The sequence below is a fragment of the Durio zibethinus genome, chromosome 11, assembly GCF_047325235.1.
Source record: "Durio zibethinus cultivar Kanyao isolate XHJ-2024 chromosome 11, ASM4732523v1, whole genome shotgun sequence".
Lineage (NCBI taxonomy): Eukaryota > Viridiplantae > Streptophyta > Magnoliopsida > Malvales > Malvaceae > Durio > Durio zibethinus.
The window spans coordinates 1,138,521-1,152,943 of NC_143172.1; the positions used below are offsets into that span (position 1 = coordinate 1,138,521).

The 14,423-nt window shown below is 35.1% G+C and overlaps 3 protein-coding genes across 3 annotated transcripts; 1 reads left to right on the forward strand and 2 right to left on the reverse strand.

Annotated features, from left to right (window-relative positions):
• The first annotated feature begins 1,337 nt into the window (after positions 1 to 1,337).
• On the forward strand, positions 1,338 to 3,819 carry LOC111290592 (AT-hook motif nuclear-localized protein 23-like). Its single transcript, XM_022881965.2, has one exon. It carries the CDS (start codon positions 1,867 to 1,869, stop codon positions 2,713 to 2,715), a length of 849 nt encoding a protein of 282 aa, XP_022737700.1. The 5' UTR covers positions 1,338 to 1,866; the 3' UTR covers positions 2,716 to 3,819.
• Positions 3,820 to 7,937: 4,118 nt separating this feature from the next.
• LOC111290804 (auxin-responsive protein SAUR77) lies at positions 7,938 to 8,546 on the reverse strand. The gene has a single exon (XM_022882284.2). It carries the CDS (start codon positions 8,403 to 8,405, stop codon positions 8,040 to 8,042), a length of 366 nt encoding a protein of 121 aa, XP_022738019.2. The 5' UTR covers positions 8,406 to 8,546; the 3' UTR covers positions 7,938 to 8,039.
• Positions 8,547 to 9,762: 1,216 nt separating this feature from the next.
• Positions 9,763 to 13,495, reverse strand: LOC111289575 (AT-hook motif nuclear-localized protein 8-like). The gene is made up of 5 exons (XM_022880728.2): positions 12,750 to 13,495; positions 12,603 to 12,658; positions 11,910 to 12,041; positions 10,647 to 10,808; positions 9,763 to 10,370 (listed from the first exon to the last, which is right to left on the reverse strand). Exons 1-5 carry the CDS (start codon positions 13,282 to 13,284, stop codon positions 10,095 to 10,097), a joined length of 1,161 nt encoding a protein of 386 aa, XP_022736463.1. The 5' UTR covers positions 13,285 to 13,495; the 3' UTR covers positions 9,763 to 10,094.
• Positions 13,496 to 14,423: the final 928 nt, after the last annotated feature.

A 14,423-nucleotide genomic window follows, 5' to 3' on the forward strand; every position in this document is an offset into this window, starting at 1 on the left:
ACTTGTTTAGAATAAACCAAATTCTGCTGGTCAGAGCACCATTAAAATGCAAAAGGTGTCATGGCAATTGGGTAGGCTTTCATTTTCAAGGGCTGCTCAGCATGAAGCTGCACCTCTCTCCTTGTACCCAAGAGGGGAAAAGAAAATTTGATAATAATAATAATTTAATGAATTATAGCATTAGCATATAATTAATCCAAATCAACCAGTTGTATTAAATTGGGGCCAAGCTTTTTTTATTTTATTGGTCATACATAATCCACTTTAAATGCTTCAAATTTGATAAGAGAATATTGTTGATAAATTAAGCATCCTACTATATATTGAAATCGAGCTCTAAATCCTAAAAAAAAAAGCATAATTTTTCTATAAATATGTGATAAAATCCAAATTGAGCAAAGTCAAGCAAAACAAGGGGCAGTAACGGCTAAAAGGAGGAGAAGAGAACCGTCCAGGGTGGAGGAGGAGACAACAAGGATGGGACCCACACGTCGCAGCACCATTGCCCACTTGCCCCATTTCTCCCATTGTTTTTTTTTTTTTTAATTCAAATTAAATAAAATTGTGCTCTAATTTCTCGATTCTCTCTCTCTCTGGTTAACCAAACTTGGTCAACTTGTGTGAAATGGTAACCATAGTTTTTTTTCTTTTTTTGGGCGCAAAATTAAAGTCCAAACCGCCATGACCAACATCTATGCTTATCTATCATCTAATCCCACCCACAAAATCCTTGGTGCCTCGTCTAGGGTTCATTCGCTCAAATGTTTTTATCATTAGATCACACCTCTACAAGAAACAACAACAGCAACCCTTTCTCAACCATCCAATCTAAACACAAAATCATTTTTTTAATTAATTAGTTAAGTACGTATTCTACCAACTGCCGTGTTTTATAAGCAGAGCATCGAGTTTAATAATCTAGTTATCAAAACTTAATTTTTAATATAAAAAATTATATATTCTTTCATTTTCTTCAAAAAAATTCTTTTTAAATCATTGAATTCTTATCCAAAAGCCCATTTTGTCTTGAAGATCAAATTGTCATAAATAGATGAAAATTATCTTTATAAAATAGAATGAAAATTTTGGTAGTATTTGAAACATATAGTATGTTACAAATTTGGTTCATTTGTTTTTTTTTAAAAAGGTTTATGTGTTTTCTTTTAGATTATATAATTGTTTTCCATATGGAAGAATAAAAGTTTCTTAAATTGAAGTAGTAGTAGTTTTTTTTTCTCTATTAATTGTCACTTATTGCTTGATTTATGACTGAATTTAATCATAATTTTTTTTTTAAAATATACAATTTGGTTTTTCTAATGTACTACTAATATATTTACTCTGAATGTTGTACAGGCCACGCTCCAAAAAAATGAGAGTAGGGTTGGAATCCACCAGCTTCTCTTATCAAAAATAAGGGAAAACATATAAAAAATTTTCTCAACCAATTTGTAGTATTATTTTATGTATATATTTAAACTTTTGGGGTGAGAAATGACTGCGTTTTTTATAGACTTTGTACCACCCTTCTGTCATGTCATCTTCTTCTTCTCCTGCCCTTTCCTTTCCCTGCACTCGATCTCATCCTCTCGGTGTTGTTTTTAATTTCTTATAAAAAAGGAAAAGAAAAGAGAAGAAAACCCTTTTATCTCCCTATAACTATTCAAATCTTTTTATTCTCTTCGAGTTTCGGAGACACTGTTGCCTTTCCCTTTCTTTTTCATACCTCACTTCCCTTAAAATAAACAAAACCCCCCATAAACAGTTTTTAATCTAAACCCATAATTTATATATAGTTTTTTTTAAAAGAAAATTTATTTTTAATCCTTTGTTTTTCCTTGTTTTTTGTTGTCCTTTGATGCTGGCATGGCTGGTCTTGATTTAGGGACTGCTTCTCGCTATGCTCATCAGCTTCACAGACCGGACCTTCACCTCCAACACCAACCTGAACCTGAAGACCAGGAAGGTGCCCACTATGGCTCAGGTGACCATCACCAAGACGATGGCTCTCACCAAGCCCTGGATTTAGTCAACGCAGCCAACTCAGGTCCAGGTGATGTTGTGGCCCGTAGGCCAAGAGGTCGTCCTCCAGGTTCCAAGAACAAACCAAGGCCTCCGGTCATCATCACAAGGGAGAGTGCAAACACGCTCCGAGCTCACATTCTTGAAGTTGGGAACGGCTGTGATGTGTTTGATTGTGTTGCGAACTACGCTCGGAGAAGGCAAAGAGGAATCTGTATACTGAGTGGGAGTGGTACGGTAACCAACGTGAGCATTAGGCAACCAGCTGCAGCTGGAGCTATAGTTACCCTTCATGGCAGATTTGAAATATTATCACTTTCAGGTTCATTTTTGCCACCACCGGCTCCCCCAGGTGCCACCAGTTTGACAATCTTTTTGGCTGGCGGGCAAGGCCAGGTTGTAGGAGGAAGTGTGGTTGGGGAACTCATGGCGGCAGGACCTGTTATTGTCATAGCTGCATCGTTTACAAATGTGGCCTATGAGAGACTGCCCTTGGAAGAGGATGACCAGCTGCAGATGCAAAGTGACGGCAGCGGAAGCGGTGGAGGTGGTGGTGGAAATAACATGTTTGCTGATGCGGGAGCTGGCGCAGGGGGGTTGCCTTTCTTCAATTTGCCTCTCAGTATGCCGCCCAATGTCCAGTTACCGGTTGAAGGATGGCCAGGAAACTCAGGTGGTAGGCCTCCGTTTTGAGAGATTTGGGTCGAAATGTGACTTTTTGATGGAAAATTCAATCTCTGTTGAGAAGCAGTTGCATTGATGGAAACGGGATTCTTGGATCATAAAGGTCAGGAAAATTCATGGACTAGTTACCGTTAATCCTCATCATCATCATGCTTCTTCTTCTTCAACTTCCTCTGATGTTGATGTTAATTTTAGGTTTTCTTTTCCTTTTAATCTTTGTTTTAGTCTTTTTTTCATCTTTTCTTTTTTCGTTTCGGATTTTTGGAATCTATGATTTCTGGAAATAGTACTCCTTTCATGTTCATGGTAGAAAAACTTTCTTCTTCTTTACAATTAGAAATGGTTTGATGATGTATTAACTTTTGTTGGATAATATCAGTCACTGAATTTCAGTGTTACTAACAGATCAACTAGGGTTTCCCTTTTCTTTTAATTTTCATCATTTAAATTTGCCTCATATATCAATCTTTTTCATCTCCTATAGACCCAACAGATATAATTCTTGTCCTCGTTTACAACAGTTGAGTTTCTTTCAGCCTCGGGAGTGAACAAAGTATATATACTACTTCAAAGGCTTCCAAAATAAATCTTGTAGGAATTGGTAACATGGTATTGTGTTTTCTTTGCATTGTTTTCAGGAGAGAATAAATAAAACAGTATAAAATACAATCAAGAGCCAAGGGTTTTATCACTGGGGAATTCTTCTTGTTTGGTTTGTGCCTGACCCAACACGAGCTTTTTCTTTGATGTTCAAGCTGACTTTTCTTGATAGCCAGCTTTCTTGGAAATGAGCAGATGACATTCCTGTCATCTAAATCTTTTGAACTAAACTAAAACATGATTAACTAGTATAAAACTGCTCCTGTAACAATAATCAATCATTTTTAACTCAGTTTTTCATCAGAAACCAGCTTCCATTTATAGAAGAATTTTCTGATGGAGTCTTATGAATTAGCTTAGGTGAATATCTAGGTAGGGTTACCAATTAATATATCTAGTTGTTGAGCAAAGAGTCATATTAATACACATTCAGCTTGCAACAATACGGTTTTGTGGCTAGCTACTCAGGTTCCAGTACTGTTGTTTCTGATAATTTTAGACACCCATTTGGGGTGGGAGTAGGTACCATGAGAATAGAGGTTAATATTGTTGTCCTTAATCTTTCAACATCCTCTTAGAGTTCCCTTAAGACAGCCTTAGCATAGTGCCAGAGAGAATTACCATAGAAACAAAACACACACACACACACACACATATATGTTTTTGAACTGATCATGGGGCACTTATTTTTATTATAAAAGTAGTATGGTAAATATCTTAAAGATATATATTTTTTCTATGTTCAAATATTCTTTTTTAGTGTTTGTTAAGAATTGGTGCAGTTGGGCAATGGGTTTAAAAATGAATGACCGTACTCTTACATAGGAAAGGATATATTAACTTCTTTTTTATTTTTTATTTTTTTGTGTTGAAAAAAATCCTGGAACTTATTTATTGGAGTTGGGCATTCTTGCAAGTCATAAGCTCATCCTCAATTTCAATGAAGCAATTTCACATGATTACAAGGCTCAATATCATAGATATGTTATTTTGTAATGTCAATTTTGATCAAATAAATGGTCTTGTTTATCCATCTTGATGCTGATTCCTTTCTTGCTTCCGATTACTGTCTCTTCAAAACCAATGCCTTCAATAAGCTTTCATTTAGAAATAGCATGACCCATGATCTTCATTAGTCTGTTTACTATCAGTTAGGTATTCTATCAATAGTGGACTTAAACATATATGTATTAAAAATTATATTTGTCAATGACTGAATTTATTCTCTCGCGTTTGAATCCATAAACCTAAATTCCATCATGGAGAAAGAAAATGCTTACCCTGCGCCAATTATCAACAATATTGTTGAAACAACTTATTCTCATGATTGTGCTTTGTCTTAATGGAGAATTGTATTTTAGTCTTTTTGGTACTAAATAAAGAACTTTAGTTCTGGAATAATATATATTTGCCCACAGTTTTTGCTTCTAGCAATTCCAGGGGGGTTTTGTTTCGTTTGGATCAGTCTTTCGTTTTGATGCTATAGCACCATCGTGAAGCAATGAAATATTAGAAGTTGAATACAAATACCCAAGACTAAGTTTTAGGTGAACCACCCTTTGCAAATAATTTTTACTTTTGCTTTTGATATATATATATAGAAACGTTTCCAAAGTATTTCATCTAGCAAAATTTTCGAGAGTATTGAAATTAAGCAAAAACCAAATGATTTTCACAAAAAAAAAAAAAAAAAAAAAGAAGAAGAAGCAAATTTACGGGCTCTCCAGCTTAAGTTGCGATCATGGTAACCTTGGGTGAATGTAAATGCTATAATTTTGTTATATTTGATAAATTTCTCGTAAATATATCATTAATTGGATATAGTTATAAAAAAAGAACCATCTTTTTTTTTTTTTTTAAAGTATAAAAAAATATCATCTAACCTAAACCGGTATTGATCTTGTTCCATCTTGGTTTTTGAGATCAAGATCAGAAAATAAAGCCCTTTAATTTAAAAGCAATAGGTGCACTACTACTTACTAACAATCTCTTATGTACCAAATTAAAAAGATATATTCATTATACATAAATTTACAGTAAAAAATTGTCTATTCTTCAGAAGTTAGTTGAGATTATTAAGTCGAGTTTAATAAATTTTAGTTTCGGTGATCAAGATTTAATTTTTGATAATTTTAAATGTATATAAAAAAAATGTAAGTTTGAGCTTGATAACATGATCGATGATGGTGATACTAACAATGAAGATGATGTGAAGAGAGCAAAGAACAAAATAATGATAAAATGACTTGAGAAACTTGCTGCAATAGTAGTTAGAAGATAAAGATCTTAGCTCACCAACATAAATAAAATAGTGCGAGTGTGGTGGAACAATTACAAGGAAACCTGGTTTTACAGACAAAGGCTGACCAAGTCCTATGTATTAGACTATATAATATCAAATTATGCCTAAGCTTCACAACATTAATTGATTCTAAGCTGTCGCCTTCATAGATAATCAAGAGCAGTTGAAAAATTTTTTTATTCTCAAAAGAAAACCTTGTTTTCTATTCAATTTAATTTAATTATCGCATCCCAACAGACATGTTGATTAGGGCTAATGACCTCATTTCCAAGAATTAGCTTGTTTTTTTTTGGCTTCCAAAGGCTGTGATCATAGAATAAACGACAACGATGATGACAACGTACCACGATGTCTTCTCTCTTGACCTCAAAATCGGATTTGTTTTATTGAATAACTTGATTATCAATGCTTAATATGCATAAATAGTAGTAATTACCAAATCAATATCATGATTAACATTTAAATATATAATATTATTCTCCATCTCCATCCAAATTAACCACCACATGGAAATAAATTTAAGATTGAAAGGATAAGAAATGATGTTGCCCTAAGAACTTATCAACAGTACTTATAAGTTCCAAAGTGTGTAATGATTACCATTGACTAAAAAGCAATTAGCAATTATGTAAACCACATTAGGGATAAACTAATTTAAAATAGACAATGAGCTTAAACGTTGTAGAAGGAATCAACATTTTTTTGTTGTTTGAAATTAAGCTCTAGTTATTAAAATTAAAATTTCAATACTTCACTAAAACGATCACATGATTGCAAGCAATGAACGGCATTTGGCTTATGTGGTGTGCGTTAAAAGAAAAATGCACAACAAATCAGCATGAGCTTATTCATATCATGCATATGATTATCGTTAAGAATCCAAAAGGTAGAAAGAAATGAGGACATGAACTAATGTAATTTTAGGTTATCCACTTGCTCCATATATTAATTATGAAGTATTATTAAGAATTCTATAACTATAAATTTGAGTGAATTTCAAATTAGTAAATTTCTTAAAATTCTAGGGCCCAACCCAACCTGGCTCCATGATGCCCTAAGCTGAAAGCCCCAAACCAGGTTCCTGTTTGCAACTAAGATGACCAAAAACGAGTTAAGATTTTTTTTTTTTTTCATTTTTCTGTCAGATATAGTTTTGTTGAATTAAGATGTTACTTAGGTTCGTTTTATTGATAGTTTTGCTTTTTGTAATAGGAAAGTTAAAAGCCAAAAAGTAAAAAATGAAAACAAGGAATAAATAACAAAGAAAAAGAACTAACCAAACAGACCCTTGTAATTTGTATCGGTAACTTCTTGGATAGAAGTTCGAAAATTTTACCTGATTTTAACTTCAATTTCTCAATTTTTTTACTATGCATTTTTTTTTCTTAATCTACCCTTAAATCTTCCATATCTTACTATTTATTTGGCTGAACACATAAATCTTTTTTAAGTTCATAATTTTTAAATATTAATTTCAATTATATATCAACTGATCTGAGAGATAGTTAGCTTCTCAGTATACATTTATAAAGTAACTACCCGTTTTTTTTTGTCAATGTTCCAAGAACCAAATTTTCCAGCATTTACTTGGGCTGATAGATAAATAATTGGGTCTGGATTGGTCCAAGTTTGAGCTGAATAGAAGAAGTGAATCCAATTACAGCCCATCCTCCTGGAAAACTGCATCCTGGTATGGGCTCAAACTCTAAAGTTATTCTTTTCCCTGTCTCAAGTGCTCTTTGAATTTCACCCTAAAAATAAAATGAGCAGATAATTTTTTTCCCAATATAATTTGCTTAATACAGATGAAAACGACACCCTTGTTTTCTTTTTGTTTTTGAACGTTGTGATCTGTTCTTTTGTTTCCTCGAGTATATCAGAGATTGAATATAATGTACTTGAAAGTTAGGTGAATCAAGGATTGAATAAATTTATGAATCAACATCATAAGAACCAATTACAAGAAAAGTTGTAATATTAGGACATTGACGTGATCAATCTCAACAAATCATAGGCAAATTATAAACAGCATGACATAATTTTTTGGATTCCATTGGTAAATTTGACTGATTCATTGTGATGTCAGATGTCAGAAAATTCGTACCAAGTTTTGCAAGCAACAAACTATAGAGAAAATTGAAATGTTTAACATTTCAAAGTATTCTTACGTGAACAGTATTTAACTGCATCTTAAGTCTAAAACCCAAATATCTGCTGAATTGGAGAACCTGAAATCGAGTTAGAAACATGGTATAATATGATTTGCGCTAATCCCATGTTTTGATGAACTTGAACTACTAATATTATGGCTTCTTCAAAATTCCCCAAAGAAAGAAAAAAAAAGGCTTGTTTCTGATTCTGTGCTTGGATTACAGAAGGATGTTATCAGGTGAAATTAGTAAAAAACAATGAACCAGGACTCTTCTCCACTCTAATTATCTTGAGCATAGAAGTCAATGATCTCCTCGAGATTAAGCTGAAACAAAGAAGAACAATCATTATTCATCAACCAAAGCATGTGTTCAAACAAGATAGCATCCACGTCCACGAAAATCACCCTCCGCTTTTCCCCTCTTGCATCAATTACTCGACTACCATATTCCTTCTTCATTGTGTCAATCAAAACCCGGAATGGACTCTCCTCTAACACAAAAGGATCAACCAAAAACTCCCTCTTTTCTTTCCCTACAACCACCGTCACTTGTCTGTTCAACTCGCCAAATCCATCCTCGGTTAGAGGCCGGTAGCCCATGCTGCGCCTTCGCAATAAGGAGACTGGCAACACCAAGCAATCCATGACCTAACAAACTCAAAATTTTTAAGACAAAGTGTGTTGTATATGTGTTATGGCTGGGAAATTGAAGTATTTATCAAATGTGAAAGTGATGGTTTTTGGGCAAGGAAGATTATGGGGATTGGGGAGTAAAAGTGAAGGATTTTTATGGGGAGAAACTAGAAAGTGCTTGAAAAGTTCCTGTTGAATGGGCCACGCAACGAATAGAGAACTAGCGGGATAGGAGGGAGCATTTATTAGCGAAGCAAAGGAAAAGGTCATCGCAGGCCCAAAGAGCCGTTGACATGTGACAGAAGCATATCTCTTTCTTTGGTAGTTGGAATTGGAATCAGACTTGCCGGATTTGTGCAAATGTCACACTCAATCACCAGCGCGTGCTCTCTTTCACAAAGTATAGAGCAAGTTATAGTCCTTGCCTTTGGGTAATTGCTTAGGAATGAAGGGTTTCCTTTTCCTATATTATTTTTTTTTTAGAGAGAAATGAGGTTTCGATTGCATTCAATTTAAGATTCCTTACGTATTTATATAGACAAAGATATTATAATCAAGTGATTAATTTGACAAATGATCAAAACATTTCCATGGTGTTACTATTTGTGCAGTAATATTGGGCAGTTGGCACTAACTTTGGTGCAAAGCAAAGCGTTGAGATTTGAAACCAAGAGGCGCGTGAGAAGAGACAATATCTTAACCGACATCTTGCGTTGTCTTTGAAGTTGGATCGTAATAGTAATATGAAAAAAAATCCAAAAGGCGCGTTGAAATTTATGCATTTATTATTTTTCTTGTATTACAACTTATGTCTACGCGTAGTCATGAACAGTATGGTTAAAACCTTACGTATTTAATAAAGGATTGAATTTTTAATTTTTAATGATTTAATTTAGAATTGTTCGCTTTTTTCTTCGTTATATATTTATACATATTAATATGGTCAACTAATTAAGCAAATGCAGTAGTTCATCAAACATCCAGCATTAATAATAAAGTCCATGGCCAAAATTGAAGTTGAGATCGTGGATTTTTTTGAAAGAAAATGACGATGACATTTGAAAATCGTATCGAACTTGGCATTGTGTGGCTAGGGGTTAGGAGCTGCCCAGTACTATATTTGGTGGTATGGGATGAGACTCGGTTTCCGACGCGGTTTCTGTGTTGTTGTTTGCATGTGTCGATGGCAGGTAAATCGATTTGAATCAGACAAAATCTTTCCTCGGTCAATCGATCGTCATAGTCTCATACCTGGATTACTCCAAGTTTTGATTATCGAGGAGGATTGGAGAAGATTGATCAGACAATCTAAACTATTAACATGTCCACAACTCTGGCCATACACTATTGTCTCAACATGCAAGCACAATGAAGCAAATTATATCTGTATGAGTCATTAAACCTTGGCAAACTGGACAGACCATCATCAGCTAGGTCAATGGTGGCAAAAGTAAATTTGAGATCCTAAGCAATAGGTGGAATGTTCTCAGCTATCAACAGCAGCCATTTTTCATTAAGGTGGAGAAAACTGAAAACTACTCGATGAGAATGAACAAAAAACTTGATCTAGAAGAAAAATGATTCTCTACCGATTCTATTCTTTAAAGCATGTTAGCATTTAGAATTTGAACGATAACTGTTATGCAAGAACAATCACCAAGTTGATGCCCAAAGTGCTCTACTGTTAATTCAGAAGCATCTTCATTGTGGAGTGTGGCCAGTCCAAAGTGGGTACATTTGCATATTGTTATTATGAATAGATGGAGCTGAATTGCTGTAGAACCCAGGCCCTCGATTAAGAGGGCTACCACCATTCTCATCAGAAGACTCGCTTGAGCCACCTTGCGAAGGAGGGCTACTTTTTGTCCCTGGAGCTCCAAAACTCAGCATATTTGGTGTTAATAGGGAAGAAGGTTCGGTTCTGAAAACATCTGAGTTCTGTTTTTTGCCATCCACAATAAAGCTGCCAAGAATGACCTGACAGGAGATATAAAACAGTTATAAAACAAGAATGAAAACCCACTGACATCTTTGTCATGCCATGACAAGTCAGACACTACATTGATACCCAATGGTTACCCGGTAAGCATGGCATCTGAGATGCAAATAACAAAATTCAACCAAGCCTCAATCTCAAACTACTTAAGGCGTCAAAGATGTGCATGCAGCAAAATTTTCATCATATTGTTATGGTAATTAGTAATTACATATATGAACATGGCAACAGCAAACACAAATTAGTAAGAGAGATACCTGAACTGGTGATGCAGCCTGTAGCATCCCTGCAACTCCACCACCTAATACTCGACCATCAGACCCAGCCAAAGAGACACTTAATCCGCCACTCCTACTGCGACTACCATTATTTTCAGAAGGCAAGAAGGAACCTGTTAGAGAAATAATTTCAAATCGGCCCTGCAATAAAAAATATTGACATAATTAAATTGTGCATAGATAAAGGGAAAATAATTCAAACTACTAAAACCGTATGGACCATTTTGGTTTAATGAATATTTCATGTCTTCATAACCATGTAAGGATAAGATTTAGTACATGTTTTTTGGAACCATTAGCTATAAAACTCTGAAAATAAACTCAAATGACAAAAACCATGGGGCTAAATTAGAAAAAACAACCCATGGCTGCATAGCATTAGTAAACTCATTTAACTTTCCACCCTATCTCCCATTCTTACATGCTCGCTAACCCACTTCCTCTCTCAAATCAATCTTATTTTTTCTAGCTAGTATTAATGGAGACTGTTCCAAGACTTTGGCTATGAACTAGCAGTACATAGGAAATGAGTGACTCAAGACTGCAAATCATATGGGTTTGTGTATAGTTTTCTGGTATATTGGGTTTCCAATGTAGGGGTTCCCTATATGTAGTTACATGCCGTCTTCCTTTTTTGGGTACATATAATCTATATGGTGTTTTCTACATAGGCATGTGTCTATGTTATTTCTTTTTCCACTATCATTCAGTCTTTTCATTGATCAAATTAGAACTAAGGATTTACTTCAAACCCTTCAATCAATCAACAATCAACAATCAACAAGGCCTTTTTGATACTGTTCCTCACTAAGACAAGACATATATGAACAGCACTATCTCCTCAGATCTATATTCACATAACATTTCCAGACTAATGAGTCATGTCTTTTCCTTGGACTAACACATTTGCTTGAAATGGGGTCCTAAAAACCGACAAGAAACTTATGATAGTTTAAAAATGCATTTAAAAAAAAAAAAAATCAAATGCGAAAATATAGAAATTATTCTCCGAAAGAGAGAAAGACAATAGCAGCTGTGTGTATGCATTGTGCACACTCGCACACATGCATAGAGAGAAAGGAAACATTTTTTTCTGCCAAAGGAATGTTCATAAAGTTTATGCTTCAGCAGCCCTTGAAAATATGGAAACAATCCTATCTAAGCTAAGGTGCTGAGCAGGTGCATTTCATTCAAGCCTAGGCGTAGTTTACCAGATGGATCTCATATTAATATTAAAAGTACCTCATATGTCACAGTACCACCAGACATTGCAGGTTGGCGGAGTGTAACATTACAGATGGCACCATTTGCAGAGAGAATACAGACTGTCCTTGGTCCTTGCTGTGAAAAAGCCATAATCTTGGATGCTACGTCCTGCAAATGAATAGGCCACACAATAGGGCACATTATAAATAAGCTTCAAGGTTTACAAACATGATCAATCAGAACATGTGCAAAGAGAATAGCATTGGACGTTTGTTGGTGCATACTAATTAAGGCATATCCATCTTTGATGGAGTAAGACTATGCATATTGCCTCAAGTAATTTACATTGCCCCAACTCAGTATTTGGATCGTACAAAACTTTCAGTTAGAGCTGAATTATTTCATAGTGCTCAACTTAGTAATTATAGGATGAGTTGCTTTCATTCAATAATTTTCCAAAAATCATAGTTCCAGAGTTGTATTGCAAAGGGTTTGAAGATATTCCCTCATGCTACTAATACAGAAAATGGATGAATTCCACCACCACAGGAAGCTTAAAACATTTGAAAATTCAATCTAAGAAACTTTAATCATCCCCAAATACAAATCCATTAAGGCCAAGAAAATCTCGTACATTTCGAAGCCTACCTTCAGATACATAATATTTCTCAATTCCATCTGAAACAACAATCATTACAACTTACTGTATCACTTACAAAAGGAACTCACCTCGCCGGCTTTCACCATGATCACATGAGGAGTAAATCCCAACCCTCCAACTCCACCTGCTCATAAAAACAAAGACCCAAAATTTACAAAACAGAATACTATGATAATAATAAAAATTAGAACTTTGACACTTCAACTCTTAGTTACCTAATGCATCCATCTGTCTTTTTCCAGAACCCGGTGGCCTTCCGCGGTTCCTTTTAGCAGGCGGTTCCGACGCAGCACCAGCACCGCCACTACTACTTCCTAAACCGACAGAATCACCACCAGCACCATGATTCGCGGAGTTAGAAGCAATTGGGGTGGTGGGTGCCAATTGCAGAAGAGCAATGTTACCATCAGGAGTATATTTTCTAGGCCTACCCCGCTTCTTCTTCATGGCCGGCTCCGTGTTGTACCGTAACTGCGACGATCCATCAAAGCCAACGGAGTTAAACGAATCCAACGGCTTGGGTTGCTGTTGCGGTTGTTGATGATAATGCTGTGGCGGTGGCGAAGCTAAGGAGTTGAAAACGAAACGAGGAGTGGAAGAAGGAGGTATATTAGCCATTGGATTAGGGCTGTTCAAGGCGGTGTTCGAAGGGTATGATGAAGATGTGGGTCCCATTACCATCTGTTGCGGTTGTTGTACCTGTAATCCCCCTGCGCCTGCTGCCGGACCTTGTACTTCTCTCGGCTCCATCTTCTTCGTTGTTTTTCTCTAACGAAAATCCCTTTGTTTTTTTTTTTTTTTTAAAAAGGAAGTGTAATACGAAGCAAGTTCTAATTGGAGTAAAACTGCGAAAAGTGTGAAAATTAAAAAAAAAAGACTAACGAAAGCTAAGCGAGTTGTGTGAGTTATCTACTTTAGTTATCTAACTCAGAAGTAGGAGTACGATTGAAATTATAACACTGGGGAATGAACAAGAAAAGACCAGTTGCTTATAACAAATATAATTTACACTCCTCTGACCCTCCAAGGAGAGTTTTTTTTCTTTTTTTTAAGGGTTTTAGTACCTTTTTTAAGTGCACTTTATTTACCTACAGATTTTCTTGTGGGGGGAGCTGATTGAATTTAAAGGGTTAGGGCTTTTTCTAACAGGAACATGAGATTAGGACGTGTCCCTGACTATGTACTTTGTTATGCTACACCAATCTTGAATTTGATTTAGATTTAGATTTAAATTTTGTTGTACTATGTACTTTGTTAGCTACATCAATTTCAATTTGATTTTGTTATATTTTATAATAAATAAAAATCAAAATTTTCCGTGAATTATTCATTAATATTTTTATTTATTTAGGTATTTGTCCAACAACCTAACTTTTATTGAGTTGGAAAAGAAAAAGAAAAAGTTTTATTGGCATTTTTTTCCTTCTTACTAAAGCAAAATTTCAAGATTCTTTTTGAAAGTGCAAATAAATAGCCTCATGTAGCTTTCAAAGAAAATAAATGGTAATTTAGCATCACAATTACTTGGTCCAAGCACAGATACGAATGTCAATGCAATTTTAGTGATACTAGTCAAAATGAAGGATCCCATTAACAGGTAGCAAAATTTGCTAGGCTTGTGACATGTAGTAGATACAGGGTTTCTGTCAGATTTGACGGACATAACAAGACTACAACAATGTTACAGTAATTGATGGATGCTTGCTTACTGAAATACAGTAACTGCCATAATAATGTCATATCCATTTAATGCTTAATGGGTACAACTTACAGGGGTCATAATCTAATTGGAAAAAGGCCAAACATCAGCCAGCCAATAATAAATAATAGCAATTTCAATATTCACGAATCCACGCCTGACCTGACGCCGGACGCAAGCATTAAACTAT